This window comes from Manis javanica, chromosome 11 (genome assembly GCF_040802235.1).
Source record: "Manis javanica isolate MJ-LG chromosome 11, MJ_LKY, whole genome shotgun sequence".
Lineage (NCBI taxonomy): Eukaryota > Metazoa > Chordata > Mammalia > Pholidota > Manidae > Manis > Manis javanica.
The window spans coordinates 113729445-113750462 of NC_133166.1; the positions used below are offsets into that span (position 1 = coordinate 113729445).

The window sequence follows — 21018 nt, forward strand, 5'->3', positions numbered from 1 at the left end:
CACCGCAGCCCAGTACCCACGGAGGCCCGTGTCCCGACAATCAGCTCGAGGTCTGTGGACCCCCCCTGGGCTTCCTGTGCCTCAGTCTGTCCTCAGTCATCCTGAGCACAGGGCCTCCATGCAGGAAGCAGGGGCAGGGACGAGGGCCTTTTCCTGGTGTGAGGGGAAAGCTGGCCGAGGGTCCAGACCGGAGCCTGGCCCCGTGCACGCCTCTGGAGGGTGGGAGCACAGAAAACAGGGCCCAGTCTGCCCAGGGAAAGAACAGCCTCTGTCTGCTCTGGTTTGGAGGAGAGGTTTATTCTTCCATCATGACTCGGCAGTGAGGGGAATTTGAAAGGGGGAAAAGGAGGGAACAGTCTGACTAGAGAGGTGGGGAAGGCAGCCCCAGGTCCTCCCAGCTCCGTGGGGGCATCTAGGGCCAGTGTGGGGGAGGGGCAATGAGCAGGACCAGGCCGGGTGCCCCTGCTAGTCGCTGAGCTGGAGGGGCACGCCGTCCAGCGGGTGCCACAGCTCCAGCCGGCAGTCACTGCAGCGCAGGCACTCATGCCAGTGCCGCTGGCGCTCCCCACTGGCCCGGCTACTCAGCTGCACCCCACCTGGGTTGGGGAATGGGTCAGGAGCTATAATGGGAGCACATTGGGCACCCCCCAGCTCCCTTGCATTCCTACTCACCAATGAAGTCGTCAGCTGTGCCCAGGTCGTAGTCCCATACAGACACCAGCAGCGTCTTCTGGGCCAACTCATCCCTTGGGCCTGCGTAGAAGAATTCCTGTAGGAAGAGGGCAGAAAGGCCGGAAGGGCTGGCCTTAGTACTTCCCGGCTTCAGGAACAGCCTAGGCTCAGGCAGGTGAGTGGCTCCAGTTTGCCAGGCCCTGTGCTTGCTGACCGAGGCAGGACACTGCTATCCCCTCCCCCAGAGCGGCCAGGGCTGCCTCTGCCTGGCCCTGGCCTACCTCATTGAACTCGGGGTTCAGGGTCTTCTTCCGAACACTGGTCTTGTACTTAGATTTCTTCCCCACATTTGGATGCAGAAAACTGGGGAGGATGGGGCAGGTTAGGTATGGCCCTGGAGAGGTGAGCCCCAGAGAGGCTCTGAGGAACTCCCACTGCCCACTTGTCCACCCCTGTTCATACTCACAGGCGGACAAAGGGGTCTGAGTAGCCATTGGTGTCCATGGGGGCAAGGTGGGCGCAGCGCAGCACCCCAACCAGCAAGCCACCCCGCTGAGAGCTGTAGCACAGTGACAGCAGGATGCGCCCACGTTCCTCCCCAGCCGCCTCCACTTCTACCTCCTCCTGCAAGGGCGGGCTGGGGTCATCCCCCGTGCAGCCCGAAGCCTACCCACCTACCCGTCAGTGTTGGCCGGCTGTGAGAACTGATGACTTGTCACAGCTCCATTTCCAGAAACAGTCACTGGCCTAGTGCTCTGGAAGGGAACTTACAGGACATCTACCCTCCAGGGCCTGACTCAGGCCATGTGACTGACCCGTTAGTGCGTCTCTGTCATGGAGGGAAGGGAACTGGTATGTCTGAGTGCCACAGTCACGCTAAGAGCTTCCTAAGTGACCATGACCACCTTCCTGCAGGCTAAGCCCCGTGTCAGGGGAAGCTGTTCTCGACCCCAGAACGCACAGGTCTCCAGCTACTGCCCAGGGGACCAGATTCTGGATGTCCTTTGCCACACTCAGCCCAGAGGTGCCCCAGTCCTTCGTGGGCCTGGCCTGGGCTAATCGGCAGCCACAGCAACATGCGGCTCCACTAGGTGGCAGTGCAGCAGCACCTGGCCCTTCCATCCAGGAGGAGCTGGGGAGGGCCTGCCCTGCTGGGCCCTGCGCGAGCCCCTGCGGGCCCCTTCTCCCACTCCTGACAAGGCCCTGTCTAGGGCTGCCAGCCCCAAGTGCAGCACCCAACCTGCCCCCGGGGCTGACTAGCCAGGGAGCCCCAGCCCCATCCTTTCTCTCCTGGACCTTGGCCTGCTTGGGACAGCTCAGGCTATAGACAAATTCCACCAGTTTCAGCCTCTGCCTCAAGCCAGCCAGCTTCCCTGCCCACCAAGGGCCTTGCCTGTCCCAGTGCCCCAGCTCCTCTGGGCTCTCCCTGCCCAGCCACTGCATCCGGCTGTTCCTCGGGGCTATGAGCACTCATGGGGACAAGGGGAGAGATGGACTCAGTTTCTCCAAGCCCTCCTGGGCCAGGACCACTCCTAGCAACCCTCCACACCCCACGTGCTCCCCAGCCCACCTTGGTCCCTGGCTGACGCACTTCAGCCTGGGCTGCGCCGGGCTTGCCCCCTCACCCCTGCTTGGTCCCACCATCCTACCCACCTCATACAGGGACATGCCACGTGCTGTGTCCAGGCTCTTGGGCCTCTTGGTCTGAAAGAGCAGAGTGCCTGGTCACCTTGCTAGACACCACCCAGGTCCTCCTCCCAGCTCCTCCCCTTCCCAGCTCGCCTGTCACAAGGAGCTGGCCCCCAAAGCTCACCCTGTGCCCCACTCACCAGCCTCCACTTCTCCAGACACACATCGAAGCTTCTGGCCTGGTTGGGAACCAGCTTCCTCAGGGGCACTCGCAGCTCCCCCAGGGGAGGCGCCCGCCGCCGTCGCCGCAGCCGTGGGTCCTCACACACGCACAGCCTGATGGCCGTCCGGGTCAGACCCAGCCAGGCAGGCCCCCCACGCCCTGGCCCTGCCCCTCCGTGGCCCAGGCCCAGACTCACCGCAGGGTCTTGCGCCCGGCATCCTGGTGAGTGAAGCCATGATAGGTGAGTGTCTCCTCCCAGACAGGCCTCCTTGAGCCCCGAACCGTGCGTGTCCGCAGCTGGCTGGCCTGAGGGCAAGGCAGGGTGGGCCAGGGCCTCCTGGGCTCCAGGGCTCACCCTGACCCACCTCCCTGCCAGGGCCCCAGCTGCACATCCCAGCAATGGGGATCTCCATGGCTGAAGTCCAGGCTTTGGGCAGAGGAGCATGGTGGGAGCTCCAGGTGGGGTGTGTGGCCAAGGGGCCTGGGTGTCCCCCTTACCTTGCTGGCCCCTGGCAGCAGATTGGCTTTGACATAGGTGTCCACAGATCCTGAGGCTGGTGGCTTGAGGCCCTGGGAAGAGACGGTGGATGAGGGCAGGCCTGGCGCCCAGGCCTGTGGCCCTGCAACCCCCACCCCCATCCTCACCTTAGCACAGTGAGCCGTGCAGTGCAGGGCACTGTTGTCCGCATCAAAAAGAAGTGTGAACTCGAGGATGCCCAGGGCAGCTAAGGCAGGCAGCGGGCAGGGTCAGTCCTGACCTCAACCCTCCCATGGTACCATGCCTCCTGCCCTGCCCCTCCCAGGTCAAAGGCCTGAGACACCGCAGACCCTAGCCTGGCTGGGCTGGGCCCAGGACGTCTCCCTCGCCCCCTCCCCACACTCACTGCTGTCATCTGAGTCGCCCTCGGGCTCTGGGTTGGGCTGCTGCTGGGGCGCAGTGCAGATAGCGGAGGTCACTGCATGGGGCGGGTCTGGGGCGCGCAGGGTGGGCTCAGCGAAGGGGTAGAAGTGCGGGAAGTAGTTGGAAATGAGGTGGATGGGCCGGATTGGGCCTGGGCTCACGTCTATGGCCATGTGCTCCTGCATGCTCACCCGCTGGGGCCGCCCCCGGCTCTCTGCCGCTGTGCCCGCCATATGGCTCAGACATGAAGGCCTGGACTCAGAGAAGCCCCTGTGGGCTGCAGATGAGGGGGATACACTGAGCCAAGGAGAAAGTGCAAAGAGGCATCCCTGAGGGTGCCAAGGGGATTCTTGGGCAGCAGCCGGGACCTGAGGACAGAGCACAGGGTCAAGGCAGGTAGGGTAAGGGCTCCAGCCCGGAAGGCACCCAGCATGCCCGCAGTCAGGCTGCTTGGCTACTCACCTCTGGAGAGCTCCTCCACCTGGTCTGGCTAGCTGGGTGTGTGCCTGAGAGGAGATGCTGACAGCAAGACTGTGGCCTCGAGGGGGCTGAACTCAAGGGGGAGGAGGAAGGGGCGGGGCTCCTAGGACAGCACCTTCCCATCCTGAACCCCAAGGGTGTCCTTCCCTAGAGTGGGGGCTCAGCCTCCCTCCTCCTCCCTTAGCCCTCCATTCACACATTGTCAGAGAGTTATTTTTACCACTATCACGCGGCCCTGCTCCCCTGTGAGGAGGCTGGAGGGCCAGAGGTGACGCAGGGGTGTGAGGGGCAATGCAAGGGGTGTGGGGAGCAAGGACTAGGTGAGACAGGAGGGGGTGCTGAGGGCAGGAACAGGTAGGGAGGTGGTAGGCAGGGGAAGAGCACGGGTGCTCCAGGAGGGGTGGAGAGGAAGGCAAGATGGGAGGGCCGTGTGGGGAGGGGAGGGGTGCCAGGGAGGAGGGGGGCACCCCCGGGCGAGGAGGACACCTGGGGAGGATGGCGTCTGCAATCGGGGCTCCTTGCAGCCCAAGCTTCTTAAAATATGACTCAGATCACTCTAACACCTCTGCCCCCTCCCAGCTTAGAAAGTCCTACCCCGTCAGAGGCTCCAGCAGTGGTGGGGCCCCTCCCCCCCCGGGGCCCTCCCCCCCATCGCCACACTGCTTTTCTTGGCTTCTTTGAGCATCCGAAGATCTGTGCATGTGCTGCTGCTCCTGCCCAGACTTCCTCCGCAGCCCTCTGACCTGGCCTGTTACTACCTTGGTTCCAGGGTCCCTCTCTGTGGGGAAATCTGCCTGGTTTTCGCCTGCTCAGTCTTCCTTTCTCTCTCCCTGCAGTAGTCCTTTGTGAGCCACCCCTTCCCTGTTCTCTGGGAGTTTCATGCTCCTCCCCAGGCCTGTGCCCCAGATCCTCCCAGTCAGTGAACTCCAAACCCAGCAGGCCACATGACAGGTTCAATAAAGAACAATTCTGGGTTAGGCTGGCTGACAGAGAGAAGCTATGCTCTCTGTAGATGAAACGCTGGTGCCGTAACATCCTAGAGCTGTTGTCCTCTCCTCACCACTCACCCCTGAGAGCAGAGAACACTGAGAGTGAGGCCAACAGAGTGGAAAGCACAGAAACACAGAGCCCCTGGATCCAGCCATACCTGCTAGTGTTTCTCTGGACTTTATAATCACCATTCCTCTTTCAGCAGTCGGCTAGTGGGTGGCATTTTCTCACTTGTCCTAGCTAATACTACTGCCCAGGCCACCATGTCAAGGCTGAAATACCCATCCCAACTCTCTCACAGAACCCTGGTCTACGTAATTGCTAGATAATTCCATGATTACCTGTGATTAAGTAGTGTGCAATCACAGGATTATCTGTGTGACCTGGTCTAAGGTTTTCCCCAACTGAGCCCCCCACCCCTCCTAAGGGCAGGGCAGCATCTGGCTGGTCCGCATCTGTGGCCCCAGCCCAGCACCTGGTGCATGGTGGGAGCTCAGTGTACCGGAGCTTGGCAGGAATGTGCAGGGCTCCTCTCCAGATCCTCGCAGCCCGCACAGCCAGGCACGGAGGAGGAGATGGGGACTCACACAGTGCAGCGGTTAGAGTTTGGAGTCCAGAGTCAGGGCCTGGATTAAATCCCAGCTTGGGGTGACCGTGGGCAGGGTGTCTCCTCCCTGAGCCCATCTCACCAGCCAGGGCCAGCGCTGGCCCTACCCAACAGGGCTGTGGTGTGATGACAGAAATGACATCAAGTTCCTGCACACAGTAAGTGCCCGCTGCTGTGGCACCAGCACGATGCATAACTGACAGAGATGCCCCAGTCAGGAAGCCAGCTGTCCCATGGGGGTCTGTCTGAGGTCAGGGCCCTAGTGGGGAAGATGCCATTGCCACAAAGTTGGTAAAGGCTCTTTATTCAGTCCTGAAGTGGAGCTGGCTGGCAAAACAAAGGCAAGGGCTGCTTAGAGATAGGCTTTCAGCCCCTGGGCAATCCAAGGCTGGCCAGGTGGGGCTGATAGGTGCCAGGTGCCAGCAGCTGCAGGGTGAACTCGGTGATGATAGCTGTGAGCCCCCAGACACGGTGTGGCCCATGCAGGAAGACAGGCAGAGTGTAGCGGAAGTGGCCACCCTGGCAGAAGTGGGTATAGCCTTGGTTCTGTGCCTGCAGCAGATGGGCCAGCGGCAGTGCAAACACCTCATCCACCTATGGGCGGGAGGCAGTGAGAAAGTGAGGGTGGACAGAGCTTGCCACTGCAGCCTTCTCTAGTGGGACAGCCTGGCCCCTAGCACCCCCACTCACCTCCTCAGGGTTGGGCCTCAGGCTCTGGGGATCCAACGGGCCCACGCCAGCAAGCACCGGCACCACAGTGCCCTTTCGCTGGGGCAGGAGGGCAGGCAATCAGGGGAGGTATAGCCTCATGGGGCCTTGGGTCTGTGGAGCACCCCCTACCTTGGGCTCACTCCAGCCATGTGACTGGCTCAGGCCCCCCTCAAAGCACTAGACCCATTCAGGTCTCTGGGCTGTTACTGTTTCCTCCACTTAGAACAACTTTTCCTTACCCTAAAACTGCCCGTTTAATTCCCTACTACCCTGTGAGGCCTTCCTCAACCCTTGTGCACCAAGCGGAGCAGAGCTGGTTCACCCCGGGGCCGCCCCCACCTCAGGACCTAAGGCTCAGTACACCCCATGAGAGAGGGGTTGGAACACCACTCACTGCCAGGCCAGTGTCTGGTGCTCCCCTGCACTCTATGCCTGCCACAGTCCATGGCCAACAATGTTCCTTGCGGTGAGGGCCGGGCTTACCTGATCCTGCACAGGCCGCAGGACACCCCACACATGCTCCTCAGGCACAGCGAGGCCCAGCTCCTCGCGGGTCTCCCTCAGGGCCGTGTGTACCACATCCTGGTCAGCTGGGTCACATTTACCACCTGGAAAACTGCACAGGCACAGGGAGACTGGGCCTTGATCTGTTGGGGCCATGGAGGAGTGGGGATGGCAACTGTGGCAGAGGTGTCCCTAGTTGGCAGTGAACTTGGGCCTTGGGCCGGTCACATGACCTCTCCAGGCTCAGTTTACCTCCCTGAACAATGGGGATAAGGGAGAGAAGCCCTGGGGCTCAGACACGCAAATTCTGCCAATGGTGACCCAGCGGCGCTGACATTGACCCTCGGGTGTGCCCAATTCCTGCCGGGGGCGGGGCAAGGGCGGGAAGCCAGGCAGCCCCGCCCCCGGGCTTTCTCTGCTAGGGGACCCGAATCTCCCCACAGCGGCCTGCAGGGGGCGGGGTCCTGCCTTTTTTAGAGACGGGGACACAGGTCAGACAGGTGTCCCGGCCCGAGGTGGTACGGAAGGCGCTTCGAACGCGGGCCGCTGAGTCCCCGCCGCAGACCGTGGCCGCGGGTTCTCCCCAGACCCATTCTAGAGGCGGAGAGCTCGGCGGGCTAGGCGCCCTGGCCATTCCCCGTGGTGTCCGGGGCTCGGCGGCCTCCTAGAGGGACCGGAGTTTCCGGCCGGTGTACCTGACTTCACCCTTGTGCCTCCCGACCAGGCGGCTGGACCGCAGCGTGTAGAGCAGCGCCGGGACCCCGCGCACCGAGCACAGCGGCACCAGGACCGCGGCCGCAGCGGGCCGCGCGCGGAGCCGGGCCGTGGCTCCCGCCAGCAGCCGCCGGCAGCGCCGCTCGCCCTCCGCGGACAGGCAGTCGGGCAGCATGTCCGGCCAGGCGCGGCGGGGTCACCGAGGGCGCTGGGGACACCGAGGGCGCCGGGCAGCGCTAGGGAAGGGGCGGGCCAGCGCTCGCTCTCGCGGACCTCCAGGGCAGCCGGGCGGGCTCGCGGGAGGGAGCGGTCCCGAGCGCGGCGCCCCGCCCGCCCGGCTCCGAGGCCGCGACGGCGGCGCCGTGTGGGCGGGGCTCGGCCTCCGGGCGGGGCTTGGGGGCGGGGCTCCTCGTGAAGAGGTGGTGCGCAGGGAAGGAAGAGGCGTGGTCGGATGCGCCGGGCTTCCGGCGGGGAGGACGGAGCAGGGCCGGGCGGGGCGAGCGTGAGAGGCCGGCGGTTGTCCCCGAGCGCCCGGTGGGGCTCCCGTGGCGCACGACCCGGAGCCTGGACTCGGCCCTTCTGAGCACGGGGGTCAGGGTGTCTGGCTGTTGAGGCCCCGTTGGGCCTCTTGTCCTTCCGCGCTGGCGTGTGTCGGACCTTCGGAGTCGGCATTTAGGGATCCACTGGGCTCCCCCCTGGGAGGCGGACGACCACCGTTCCGGGAGGAGTGCCTAGTCCCGCCCTTCCTCTGGGCCCTCTCCTGTTTTCGCTCCAAGCAACACCCCGGCTATTGTCCTGCATTTCCCTTTTCCGGGAGCTGGTCTCCTTCCTCCCGTCCCCCATCCCCGCGATTTCTACTCCTTCAGGTGTTGGTTTAAGGGTCACTTTCTCTAGAATCTCCTGCTTGAGTACTGATGGTATTCGCAGACCCTTCCCCCCCACCTGTCCCGTGTGGTCACTGTCTATGGTGGTGCTGCACCCCTCCGCCAGAGCCTGGCCCCTGAAGGACTAGAGGACCCCAGCCCTGCACACAGCGCCTCAACACGGAGTGGCATGTTGTCGCCATGCTTTGCTTTGAGCAGGCGCCTTTCAGATGCAGTTTCAGCCCTCAACTGGACACACAAGGCAGGGGGCAGGAACCCCAGCCTCCCACACAGCCCTGCCTAAGGCTCGTCACCACCTTTCCCAGCACGCTGTGCTCTCAAGAATACCAACAGTACTGGGCAGAACTTTGGGGTGTTTGCAGCCCAGACTTAGGGGTCTGGGTGTTCTGAGACCCTCCACCCAATCCCCAAGGACAGAAGTGCTCTGACCACCAAATGTTTTAATGTTGAGGGGAAGGGAGAGAGAAAGCAGGATGTGGAGGGGTCATCCCCAAGGCAGAAGGGGGCACGCTGTGGGTTAGGGGGCCTGGTTCCAAGCCTGGCACTGCCCCAGCCTTGCTGTGACCCTGGGCAGGTAGCCTCCCTCTCTGGGTTTCCACCTGCCCTGCTCCCCTTGAGAAGGGTGGGAGGCGTCTGCAAAGGTGAGGCTGGAGGGGGTGGGGTCCAGGGTAAGAGGAGGACTCTACACAGGGCCCCTGCAGTCACTGAGGGTCATGAACACGCCTCAGGCATATGGTCGTGGGGGACAGGAGCCCCAGCCTAGCTGGGAGGGGCAGGTCCCCCTGATCCCTGTCAGCCTGGATATTGGGAAGGGGGTATGGTGTTGGTCGGGCCCTTGGGATTCGAAGGGAACTTGAGGTTCCGGGATACAGGCCCTGGTAGGTGGTCTGGCCCAACAGAGCCTCAGGAGGAGCCAGCAGCTGATGGTGGAGCTGGGCAGGGGTCCTGGAGGTGGAGGCTTGAGTTTTGTTGGGGTCTGAAGGAGGACGTGCGGTCTGAGTGGACCCCGCAGCCCCTCACATCTTCAGCCCACCTGTCCCCTTCCCTGCCCCTCCCATCCCACGCTGCCCACTTCTAGCCTTTGATCTTGCTCTTCCCTCTGCTGGGAATTTCTTCCCCACCTTCTCCCTCTGCCCTTCCCAGTCCTCCAAGGCCCAGCTTGGGAACCACCTTCAGGAAGCCCACTGGACGTCCTCCACCCCAGCTTCAGGCTCTGCTCCCTCAGCCCTGGGTTGCAAATTGCCTCAGAAACTTCTGCCTCCCCTTCTCTGTCCACACAGGCGCCCAGTAGGCTTGGTGGGCATGCCGAAGCCCCTCGTGGAGGCCCTGTGGCCTCGATTCGCTCCTACCCTGCAGGCTCTGGTCCTGCTGTGTCTGTAGGCCCAAGAGCTAACCTTCCGCCTGCTCTGTGGATCCCTTTCGCTGGCAGGGGCCGAGGCTGCTATGACTCCGGGCAGGGACGCTGAGTAGGGGCCGTGGAGACACAGTGCTGAACGGGGGGGCAAGGAGGAATGGGGGCAGGGGTCAAGGTGGAGATCCCGGGCCAAGGGCCATGGAAAGGCCATGACCCCAAGAGAAGGGTCAGGGGCTGTGCCTTAGGAGATGCGTGGGGATTGGGGACAGGGACCAGATCGGGGCAGCCGGGCACTACTGTCAGGATCAGACAGTACCAGGAGTCTGGGTCACTCTCCCGAAAGCCTTTGGCAAAGGGGTTGCTGGCGATTTTCAACTGGGTGATCTGCAGAGGAGAAAGTGCAGTTATGGGCCAGCCCTGAGCCAGGGAGGACTGTGGGGCCCCAGGCTCAGCCATCCTGTCCTCTCCAGACCCCGAATGAGGAGGCCCTGGGGCTCGGGCCCCTCAGCCCACACCCGCAAAGCCAGAGGTTGGGACAGCAGGGGAATAATGGGGTAGGTGCCCACAGAGTCCCAGGGAAGCAGAGGAGGGCAGGGCTCCGTGTGCACGTGGGGACTCAGGGCCTCGGGCCTCGGTCTCCATCCCTGTGAAATGGGCTGGCAGCTGCCTCACAAGCTGTGGCCCCACCCACCCGGTGGTTCTGATACGCAGTCACGGCCGTGAACTGGGTCTCAGTAAAAATGAAGGACTTGAAGTTCTCCTGGGCGTAACGCTCACTGTCCTTGCGTGGGTCCACGAAGACCACATGGAATCGGGGCTGGTAGCGGTGCATGGAGTTGAGAATGATCTGGGGGCAGTGTGGAAAGGGTGTGCAGGGGCCGCACTGGCAGCAAGGCCTCCCCGAGCTGAAGCCCTTCTCCCTGGGACAGCGGCCCTGGCTCTGCCGCCTCTTCTCGTAACGGTGGCGCAGGGTCTGAACGTGACAGCCTGCAGTTCTGTGCCAAAGGCCCTTTGCGGCCTGGGCCTCCTTGCTGCTCCGCCTCTCACCCGCACATCCCAGCTGCCCGCTTCACCTTCGGGACTCCCCGGAATCTGACCGCCTCTCCCCCGCCCATTCGGCCTCCTCCCTCCACTTCAGCCTCCTGCAGTTCCTGCCTCCTCCCCCCCAGGGCCTTGGCACTAGCTATTCCCTCCACCTGCACAAGCTCCTCCTCCACCTCCTTCACACCGCTTCCCATGTGTCTCAGCAGCTCCCTGAGCCCCCCACCCCCGCCCCCGTCAGCAGAACAGCTCCCTCCATCTCAGCCCCATCTGGGTTCCTTTCTCACCATTAGGGAAAGGCATTCATCACCACCTGAGCCCCTGCACAGTGTCTTCTGGGTTCTTTGCTTACCAACTGCCCCAATCCCAGGCGGTGAGCCTGCTGAGGGCAGGATCTTTGTGCGTTGGACAAAGGGTTAACAATTCTGTGTCCCTGCACCTACCACACCCAGCCTGTGGGGGGGTGTTCAGTAAACACACCCCAGCCCACTTCCTGACTTCCTGAGCAGTCGCCTCTGCTGTCCAACCCCCAGCCAGCTGAACTGGGCCCCCAGCCTTGCCATCAGCAGCGGGCACCAAGACCACTGGGCACCAAAGGCACTGCCAGCCCCACTTTCAGGCTTCATCAAAATTGGGCCCCAGTGTCCCCTGCCCTGGCCCAACGCTCTCCCCACTGTGTCCCAGGCCTCACGTGGCCGTTGTCATCCAGCAGGTTGTTGGTCAGCTTGAGCTTGTCGAAGGACACAATCTGGCGCATCCACTGTGCACCCTTGGCTGGTGAGTCAGGGTGGAAGTGCACGCGGCCAGGAGTGGCTGGGTCTGCCTTGCCCGCCACCAGCCAAGCGGAGCTGTGGAAGGCGTACCTGGGGAGCAGAGCGAGGTAGCAAGGGCGCCCTGTCTGCACCCCACAGCACCTCATCTGCTGCCCCCACTTGGGCCACTTCTGTCTCCACTACTGCTCACGCACCATCCCTGTCTTGCACGGGGATCCGGAGGCTCCAGGAACTCCGCCCACCCCTGAGCGCCTGTGGCTCCCCCTGCTGCTCTGGGCTAGCCCACCGCTCTCTTCAGACCACCGGCTGTGCTGAGCTGGGCTCCCTCCCCGCACCACGAGGCTTCCCCGGCCGCCCCAGGGCAGGCCTCCCTGCCTCTGCTTCCCCTGCCAGCTCCCAGACCTGTATCTCTTGTCATCCAGCGGCAGGAAGTCCACCAGCAGGGCATAGTCAGCCAGCGCGTCCATGCCCAGGATCGTCACCTGGAAGGCGGGGAACATCCGCCTGCGGGGCCATGTGTTCAGCTGCCTGAGCACTGCTCCAGCCCGGCCCCGCCCCTGCCACATGCACCCCCGCTGCGCACACCTGCCTGCCTTGGTGACAATCATCTCTGTGCCCAGCTGGTTGAATTCCTCCCACAGTGCCTTCATCTCCAGCTGAACCGTCACGTTGGACACACATGGGTTCTTGGGTCCCTGCCCAGTGTGCTTGGCCTCGGCTTGGGCCCCTGTGGAGCCAGGGAAGGGGCCTGATGGGAACAGGGAGTCCGGGTGGGGCTCCCAGCTAGAGCTGGCTGTGGGCAGGGTGCAGGTCTCCGAGGGTGCAAGGACCCCAAGGCCAGCGGAGAGAAAGGCTGGGGAGAGAGGATGGAAGTATAGGTCTCAGCTCGCCTCACTCACCTCCACAGCACCCAGTCAGCCCTCATCCTTCAGGCTGTACCCAGGTGTCTCTTCCTCCAGGAAGCCCTCCCTGACTGCCAGGCTTGTGTTCCCACAGTACCTCTGACTCAGCATCACTTCATGAGGTAGACGATCACTTAAAGCTCCTGGAGGCCAGAGACAGAGTATCAGGCTCCCCAGGGAATCTTGGAGCCATCAGGTGGCCAGGTGGCCTGGAGTAAGTTGTCTCACTTCCCAGAACTTCAGTTTCCACATCTGCCACAAGGGGTTCTTACCTGCCTCATAGGGCCAGCATGAGGATTTGTGAGGACACATGTGGGCCTGGCATCCAGTGGGCCCTTCATAAATGGCAGCAGCTGTGGGTGCTGGGACGGGAGAGGCCGTGGGGGCTGGAGTGGCCGGCAGTCTCAGCTCCATGGAGACTGCACTGCGTGGAGCTGACTAAGGAGCTGAGAGGCGGTCCCCAGATTATCACGGATGACCCCTAACCCATCTCTGACCTTGAGAACATGCCCAATCCTGCCTCCAGGAACCTGTCCCAACATCTTTCTGCTCTGGCCCCCTCACTTTGTCCTGAAGACCCCATCCTTGGGTCTGCGGGCTTGCACACGCCTGGACCAAAAGCTGTGCCACCTTTAGCCCTTAGATTAGAAAGCGGTCCTAACCCAGTGACATACCGCTTTACACCGGTGAGGACGGCTACTGCTCAAGACAGAACAATGACAACACAAAGCAGGAAATGACAAGTGAGACAGCTGGGGCACTGCTGGGGGAACGTAGGATGGTGCGGCCGCTGTGGAAAACAGCACGATGGGTGTCCTCAGAAAGTGAAAGATAGAATTACCATGTGGCCCAGCAATTCCACTTCTAGGAATATGCCCAAAAGACTCGTGAGCAGGGAGCAGAGCAGATGTGTGTGCATCAGTGTTCACAGCAGCACTGCTCACAATATCCAAAAAGCGGAAGCAACCCACGTGTCCACCAATAGGGGACTGGGCGAGCAGTCCGTCCAGACAATGGAACCCGACCTCCCTACACAAAGGAGGAAATCCTGACGCTCCTGACGCACACTCCAACACGGATGGGCCTTGAGGACATGATGCTCAGAGAAGTAAGCCAGCCACAAAAGGACAGATCCTGCGTCATTCTATTCCTAAGAGGTCCCTAGAGCAAAGTCATAGACAGAAGGTAGGATGGCGGGCACCAAGGGCTGGGGGCACAGGGGATGGGGCCTTAGTGTTTAATGGAGACAGAGATTCAGTTTTGCAAGATGCAAATGTCCTGGACATGGGTGGTGGGGATGGTTGCACAACAAGGTGCATCTACTTGATGCCACTGAGCTGTACACTTAATGATGGTTAAAATGGTGACTTTTACGTTATGTATATTTTACCACAATTAAAATTTTTAAATAGAAAAAAACCCTGGAAAAACAGACTATTTGTTTTTAGCAGCGAGGGCCTGGTAGAACCACAGATTCCCTGGGCAGAGGTGGAACGTTGGTGTTGGGTGGATGGATGGACAGACAGATGGGTGGAGGGAGTTTCCTGCAGTGGTATATCTAACAAGTAACGTTGTGATGAGCTAACAGGTGGCCAGCGCCTGGCCAGAGCTGGCACATCGTAGGTACCTAGTGGGCATGTGGGGCCCCATCCCTAGCAAGCCTGAGAGCCACGTGTGAGAAGCAGCACCCCGCTGAAGCCCCTGGGAGCTCTGCAGTATGGGGGTGAGTGGGCATCTCTGAGACGGATGGGCCACATCCAGTCTGCATCCCCTGAGGGGCAGGAAGGGTGGATGGACCCGGCCAACAGACAGGTGACTACCTGTCACTTGGTTGCCCTGCTGGGGGCAGGTCCGTCATCCAGGTGACTGAAGCCAGCTCCCAGGGTCCATGATAATGGGCTCCCGGTGGAGAGGTTCATGGATTTGCTGGGCCTGGGGGCTTCGCAGCCTGGTCTCTGGCTCCCAGGTCTCCCACAAGCCCCCCACCACCCATCCCAGTCACTGTACTGCCCTCAGCAGTCTCAGAAATTCCAGGGAGGGCCCTGCCCCTGCCCCCTGCCCGCTTCCTCTAACAGCCAGCAGCCCCTCACCTCTTGGAGTCAGTTGACAATTTCCCACAGGCAGGGAGTCAGGTCTGGAGGGGAATTTAGAGGCTTCTTGTCCAGCCCTCCACCTTGGCAGTCAAGGGGTGAGGCCCAGAGAGGGGGGGGAGACATGCCCAAGGCCACCCACCCACACCCGGTAGGGCTCTCACCTCTCAGAACTGGCTTTGTCCCCTTGCCTGTCTCCACCCCCATTCTGGCACTTGGGTGGCTGTGAGTCCGTCAGCCCTGCCCTGGCAGGATCTGAGGCCCCAGCCTGGGGTGGCCCTGCCCCACCCTCTTGCCCAAGGCCTAGGTCCAGTGGTGTTTCCATGGTCCCTACACCCAGTCCCTGCTGTACCCCGCTTGCCCTGGAACCTGAGCCCACCCGTGGGGCTGCCTCAACTGCCTGAACCGTACCTGCCATGGGGATGGCCCGACGTCCAGCTCCCACAGAAGCCCTGCTCAGCTGGGGCCAGGCTGTGGCTGCCCCCAAGGGCCCTTGCCTGCCAGGAGGGTGGTCAGCCGCCCAGGTCTCCTGGTCCACCAGCAGCTCAGCTCAGCTCTCAGGTGCTCACTCAGCCCCTTATCCTGGCAGGACTGTCCTTTCCTCCTTGATTGCCCAGGTCTCGGCTCTACCCAAACCAGGATCCTGGTCTCTGCAGATGGGGCGCACAGGGCTCCTTCTCCAAGCCACCCTGATTGGACTGCGCAAGGCCACTGGCTGGGCCTGTCCAGCTCCAGGCATGGTGCTGTGTGGGAGGAGGGCAGGTGGGAGGCTCTGACGTTGCACAGCCTCCTCTCCCCCTCCCAGTCCCCCGCGCAGCAGCCTCCCGTCCTCGGCCAGGAGCCCCTCAGCCATTCCCGATCAATGGGCCTGTGTGCAGGGCGGGGGCCATCTAGAGCAGGGGCTGGGGGCCAACAGGGCTTTGGGGAGATCAGGGAGGCCGCAGTAGTGGCAGGACGGGCAGGGCTGAAGGGCAGCTGTGGTGCCCTCTCACCAGGCCCCAGACCCCTGACCTGGGGCTGCTGGTGTGGAATTATCCAGGTGGCCTGAGCAAGGAGGCAGCTTCAGCAAGGGGGGCAGAGGCGGGGCGCCTGGACTGGGTGGCAGGAAGCCAGATCGTCCTGGTGGCTCGACCCAATGAGCTGTGCAGCACTGGCATGTCCCTGGCAGACCTCCTGCCTCAGTTTCCCCAACTGAACTAAGTGCAGCATCTCTTCTGCCTGGGGTGGGCTGGCCCAGCCCGGGGAGAAGTAAGCCGTCCCCACCCTGGTTGACGGTGTCTACATGTCGCCACAGGTCAAGGTCTGTGGGGAGGTTCGACGGTCCTGCCCAGCCTGACCGCGCGTCTTCTTCAGGTTGCCCCTGCTGGTCCAGGGCCGAGCATTCAGGGACACAAGCATCACTGGCTAGGAAGGCAGAGAGGGCTGGGATTCCCCAAAGCTTCTGCTTTCCATTGAGGGGCTGTTTGGCCACTTCCGCCCTGCCATATGGCCCGGGGGTGGGTGGGTCATCCAGCTGGACCCCAGGTCAGCCCACCCCAGGAGGAAGCATTCCAGGCTAACCCTAGGCAAGAACACTGCAGGCTGGGCCGGGCATGCTTGACTGGGGTGCCCAAGGCTGGTTAGACGCTCCCCCCCACACCTACTCCAGCGTCTGGCACTGGGGATGTGGGGTTGGCAGAGACGCATACCTAAGAGGGGACATGGAGAGGTCAAGGGCCAAGGGCCAAGACTAACTCAAGGCCCAAAGACCTGCCACCTCTCGTGCACAGGTGCACAAGCTCCCATGTGCCTGATTACTCACATGCTCTCTTACACACACACGTACACACACACCATGCAGACAGCATGTCTCCCTGCACAGCCTCCTCCCCTGCTGGCTTGGCCCTCCTGCCGGAGGCGCCTCCTGGCCTCCTGCCCCCTCATCCATCTTGCCTGCCAGCCCGTCCCTGGTGTCCCTACATCCTTCACACCTTCTCATCTTGCTGCTCAATAGCAGGAGGCGGCGTGGCAGCCATGGCCGCGGGGAGATGGATGGGCCAGGCAGGGGTTAGGAGGGGCCAGGGATAACGCCACCAGAGGACGGGCGCTGGTGGGAACTGTGCCCTGCCAGGCTCAGGGGGGGCGGAAAGTGTGAGGCCGTGCCCAGGCCCCACCCCACCCCGTCCAATTTGGCCCTGCGAGGACATGCTGCAGAGTGTCTGGGTCAGGGCTGTGTCCCTGCACCCAAGCGGCTGTCCTGGGTGGCAGAAGCCTTGCCAAGCTGCACCTCCTCCGTAGTCCTGACTCCTCCTGAGTCCTGGGGGCACTGGGCTCATTACACACCTGGAAAGCACATCTGGGCTGTTCACCCAGCCACATGTGTGTCTCCCCAGAATGCCCAAGGTTACCTAGGCTCTTGGAAATGTGTGTACATGGACGCATGCACATACAGCACCTGAGGCTGGCACATGCAGGGACACCCACACACGCGTGCTCATACATTTCTTCCAGACCGACTCACAGGCCCTGGGAGTGTAGGCTGGTTGGGGCCCCCTCTGGGAAGTGGCCTCCTCCAGGACCCCTCTACTGACCCCAGGATAGTCATTCTCCAAGTTCCCCCCACGCCATAGGATCTTCCCATGGGCACCGACAGACAAGTGTGGGCCCAGAGACAGCCACCACTGGCCCTAGGACACAGAGCATGTTCAAGACCACCCTGGGCCAGACCTGCCCCAGACCCTGAGGTCATGGAGAGGGGCCGTGCGGGATGGAAGACACAAACCGCGGACCCCCTGGGCATCTTCTATTTTATAGAATGGGAGACTGAGGCATGGAGGTGCAGGGGTGTGGCAAAACATCTGATACACAGCAGGGTGGAAGGGGGACCCCAGGCTGGAGATTGTGCCTCAGAACCTGAGGGCTGAGGCCAGACAGGTGTGGCCTGGGTTAGGGTTCCGGGGTGGGGGCAGGGCCAGCTTGGGCAGGGTGGGCACAGAGAATGTGCACCTCTTAGTCTGGAGGAAGGTGATGCCCGTGTTGTAGTAGGTGGCCTCGTTGATGAGTGCAGGGAGCAGAGGACTCCCCAGGGGAGCATGTCCTCACCACTGAGCATCTGGAAGGTGGGTGCACCAGGCTGCAGCAGCTCGAAGTCTTGGCCCTGGGAAGAGAGCCACAGGCCAGAGTTGCTAGGGCCAACCTCTGCCCCAGTGGGAGCAAGCCCAGCAGGGGCTGCCCAAGAGATGCCCCTCACAGTCTCACCCATCACTCCTTCATTCCTCAATTAATGAGACAGGGTGTCTGCTCATATGCCAAATGCCTCTATGTCGAGAAATGGAGACACCAGTCACCTTAGAAAGGCATTTGTCATTGTGGAAGTAGCATAATGGTATGGGCACAGATAGTAAAGCCTGGGCTCAAATCCTCCTTAGCTGTGTGACCTTGACCAAGTCACTTAACCTCTCTGTTCCATAACTGCTTTGTCTGTAAAATAGGAATTATAATAGCTCTTCCTATCATTCTGAGGTTTAAACGGCTAATAATGCTTAAAACAGTGTATGTCCCATAGCAAATACAATATAAACATTTATTTTATTTTTTTTAATTGTGGGAAAAATCACCCAAAATGACTGTTTTTCCTTAGCATCTGCAAGGAAGATGGGCCTGTAGCCCTAAACACTGAAAGGAGGGTGATGCCCCCACCATACAGTGTTGTCACAAGTGAGAGAACACCTGAAAACATGGAGCCGCAACGAAAGAAAGCAAGAAAATCCAACCGAATTCTGCTTTACCTACAATTTTACCTTGGTCTCTAAAAATCTTTTGAAATATCAAACTTACAACATTTCTCTCTCTTTTGTGCCCACGATCTTCTGTGCCCACAGAGCGTGCCAGGCTTGTCTTCTGGGTCACTCCCGTGGCTGGGGGTCCACTCGCTTGCCTTGGGAGCTGGGCCATGGCTGCCCCTCTTGGGTGGGCAGGGTGGACGGAGGAAGGTGAAACCTATCCTTGCAGAGGTCAGCATTACTGGTCACCTGTGACACTGGACGGGGATCTCCGCCTGAGTTCTACCAGCAGCAGATGACCCTTCCAGCCAGCCCTCAAGGACTCACCATGGAGGAGGGGCCCCGGCTGGTCACTGGGCTCAGGACTGAGCTTTATGGCGAGTGGGGAGGCCAGTGCCAACGGAGCAGGTGGCCCTCTCTGAAGCCCCTCGCACCTCTGAAGGCTATTTGGGGGGCTTGGAGAACAGTTACTGAGGAAGCTAAGGCTAGCGTGCTCAGCCTGGGGGCCCCGGCTGCACTGCAGACAGGTCGCAGAGGCCAGGAGGACATGGACCTCGTTCAACAGCGCCTCCATGTGGCAGCATGCAGAGCAGCAGCTAGTGGGAGGCCCAGGGGTCCCAACCTCCTCTCTGCTGGGCAGCAGGATTGCCCCATTCCTATGGCGATCAGGAACTGGCAGCCTGCACAGGGAGATGCTGGACCCTCTGTTAATGTGCATAGGGGTGCTCAAGGAATTAACTGGCAAATAAAGGGGGGGTTCCATGTTTGCACCGCCAAGCAGGTGAATTGGGTCATGCCCCCTCCCCCCCTCTGCCTTTTGCCCAGGCTGTGGAGAAGCCCACTCCCGCCCTCCACGGGCACAGTGAGGATCACTGGCCCCCAGTGCCAAGCCTGCATGTAGGGTTCTGGGGGAGAGGAAGGCAACAGGGGTAGGACACGGGGGGCACAGCCTCCTGCTCTGCTCCTGATTCTGAGGTGCATCTGTGGACCATCCCACTGGGTGTCAGTTTCCCCTGGTATAAGGCCTTGACTCAGGAATATCCCTGCAGCTGCGGATGCCCAGTTCCCACCAGGTGCCTGGCCTCCACGCATGGGAAGTCTGTACCACCCAAGGTTCTAGATGCTTCCATCTCAAAGGCAGGAAAGGCCGGGCCTGAGCAGGAGGCTGGGGGTGGGAGCCCATCCCTCCCTCAAGGCCCAGGACAGAGTGGACCTCATGGACTCAGGGCCAGTCCTCAGCCTGCCTGGGAGCCCGGCTCCTTGGCTCCTGGGCCAGGCCTTTGCCTCGCAGGCCTGGTTCCTGACAAGTCCCGCCGGGCCTCACCCTGGACAGGGAACTCAGTGAAGTCCTGCTACAGGGGGAATACGGCCCCAGCGGGACACAGAGCAGGCTCCACAGCTGCAGGCGGTCCCACAGCCCACCTGTCAGCCCCACCTCTTCTGTCCCAAGGTTGTCTTTTTTGGTGTGTGGGACAAGGACCTCAGGGAGCTGGCAACTATGACTTACTCTCCCTTTCACTGCCTCTGTCAGTAACCTTAAATCCGAAAGCGGCTTGTGTCTTGATCAGCCACATCAGACAGGCCTTGACCTTGGCCTGTCCTTGTCTTGTGTGTGAGCTTAACATGCTGCTCCCTTAACTATACAAATACTTCCTTGATGCCCCAATCCACTCCTTTCCAGATGAGGCCTTAGCCACCCTTGTTCATGCCACCGAGAGCCCCTGAACTACTCAGGAGAGCTGCCAACTGCTCACGGGATTTTGGTGAAGAAATTGCCTGCTTCAGCACCCCGATATACTCCCTTAGAAACGCTGCTGGCTACATGTCGGGGGGACTGAGCTCGCCAGTTTGACCTGATGACCCTTTGGACAGTCACCCATTGCATCTTGGGTCACGGAGGCTGCATCCTGTGGGCTCAGCTCCGCTGCAGAAAGCTCCTTGCCTCGGTAAGGGTGACATCTTTCAGATAAAGTCAGGCCTGGGTCATCTGGCGCATTCCTTGTGCCAGAAGCAGCAGCTTCCCCTTGTCCTCAGATCCCTGCCCAACACTATGATGCCAGGAGAGGCCACCCCTCTCCCAGAGTCACTGACCACTTAGGGGTCCCCAGAACAAGTGAGTAAAGAAGAAAGGCGCTTCATGCACTCTGAAGCTCCCGCTATGGGACCCACTGGGGAGCAGCTGTCCCATTCCCTTGTGGGGCCCTCCCCAATCGGACATGGGACCCAAGCGCCAGCTCAGTTGACTGAAGTGTGGGCTAACCTTAGCATCAGAGCACACCCTGATCAACCAGCCGCCTCATCTGGGCTTTTCCTGACTTCTGGGCTGTCCTCATGCATTGGCCATCTATGAAAACACAGCTACAATGTGTATCGCCTCATAACACCCTAACATACAACACAACATGACACAACCTGTGCCAGATGCTCCAACCCCAACAACTGTCGTAAGACCTTACCTTCTCACACAATACAAAAGGCTCATCCCTTGAACAAGATCCTCAGGGACATCCCACCGTTGCCGCCTTTCTCCCATCCTGTAAGGGATGAAGATCAGATTGAGGCTGGACAGGAATTCCACTGAGCGTGACCCTCCAATTGTAAATGCCAAGAGGACTCGCTCGACCTTAACTTTTGGTGTCCTGCTGATGCAGATCTACCTAAACTGCAAAATGTACCAAATATGGAAAATGCACAACAATCCTAATGAAAATTTCTCACAGGGCCGTTGACGATTAAAATTGGTGCATTATAAAGCATCTTCCGGTAGCAGATTCTCCCAAGT

At 60.9% G+C, this 21018-nt stretch overlaps 3 protein-coding genes and 1 long non-coding RNA gene across 12 annotated transcripts; all 4 read right to left on the bottom strand.

Annotated features, from left to right (window-relative positions):
* Nucleotides 1-276: 276 nt before the first annotated feature.
* Nucleotides 277-5790, bottom strand: LOC108405831 (double C2-like domain-containing protein gamma). 4 transcript variants are annotated; one of them, XM_073217422.1, is made up of 11 exons: nucleotides 3888-5790; nucleotides 3617-3793; nucleotides 3170-3249; nucleotides 3023-3094; nucleotides 2721-2830; nucleotides 2502-2637; nucleotides 2326-2376; nucleotides 1139-1296; nucleotides 954-1035; nucleotides 673-769; nucleotides 277-596 (listed from the first exon to the last, which is right to left on the bottom strand). In XM_073217422.1, exons 2-11 carry the CDS (start codon nucleotides 3669-3671, stop codon nucleotides 466-468), a joined length of 972 nt encoding a protein of 323 aa, XP_073073523.1. In that variant the 5' UTR covers nucleotides 3672-3793; nucleotides 3888-5790; the 3' UTR covers nucleotides 277-465. The 4 variants fall into 4 exon arrangements, with proteins under 4 accessions (XP_073073523.1, XP_073073521.1, XP_073073522.1 ...); XM_073217420.1 differs by having other exon boundaries at nucleotides 3409-3702; nucleotides 5398-5673; XM_073217421.1 differs by having other exon boundaries at nucleotides 3617-5790.
* NUDT8 (nudix hydrolase 8) lies at nucleotides 5790-8118 on the bottom strand. 5 transcript variants are annotated; one of them, XM_073217423.1, is made up of 4 exons: nucleotides 7413-8118; nucleotides 6697-6860; nucleotides 6193-6270; nucleotides 5790-6096 (listed from the first exon to the last, which is right to left on the bottom strand). In XM_073217423.1, exons 1-4 carry the CDS (start codon nucleotides 8101-8103, stop codon nucleotides 5869-5871), a joined length of 1161 nt encoding a protein of 386 aa, XP_073073524.1. In that variant the 5' UTR covers nucleotides 8104-8118; the 3' UTR covers nucleotides 5790-5868. The 5 variants fall into 5 exon arrangements, with proteins under 5 accessions (XP_073073524.1, XP_017529645.2, XP_073073525.1 ...); XM_017674156.3 differs by having other exon boundaries at nucleotides 6697-6829; nucleotides 7413-7743; XM_073217424.1 differs by lacking the exon at nucleotides 6193-6270.
* A 622-nt stretch (nucleotides 8119-8740) lies between these two features.
* On the bottom strand, nucleotides 8741-12799 carry TBX10 (T-box transcription factor 10). Its single transcript, XM_017674155.3, has 8 exons — nucleotides 12658-12799; nucleotides 12069-12363; nucleotides 11886-11987; nucleotides 11402-11573; nucleotides 10361-10516; nucleotides 9986-10053; nucleotides 9710-9804; nucleotides 8741-9291 (listed from the first exon to the last, which is right to left on the bottom strand). The coding sequence occupies exons 1-8, from the start codon at nucleotides 12797-12799 to the stop codon at nucleotides 9017-9019; spliced, it is 1305 nt and encodes a 434-aa protein (XP_017529644.3). The 3' UTR covers nucleotides 8741-9016.
* A 638-nt stretch (nucleotides 12800-13437) lies between these two features.
* LOC118969120 (uncharacterized) lies at nucleotides 13438-20844 on the bottom strand. Of its 2 annotated transcripts, XR_012123084.1 has the most exons (6): nucleotides 20693-20844; nucleotides 20497-20580; nucleotides 18292-18493; nucleotides 15487-17611; nucleotides 14887-15218; nucleotides 13438-14558 (listed from the first exon to the last, which is right to left on the bottom strand). It is a non-coding gene; the product is annotated as an uncharacterized lncRNA (long non-coding RNA). The 2 variants fall into 2 exon arrangements; XR_005057006.2 differs by lacking the exons at nucleotides 13438-14558; nucleotides 14887-15218 and having other exon boundaries at nucleotides 15232-17611; nucleotides 20693-20838.
* Nucleotides 20845-21018: the final 174 nt, after the last annotated feature.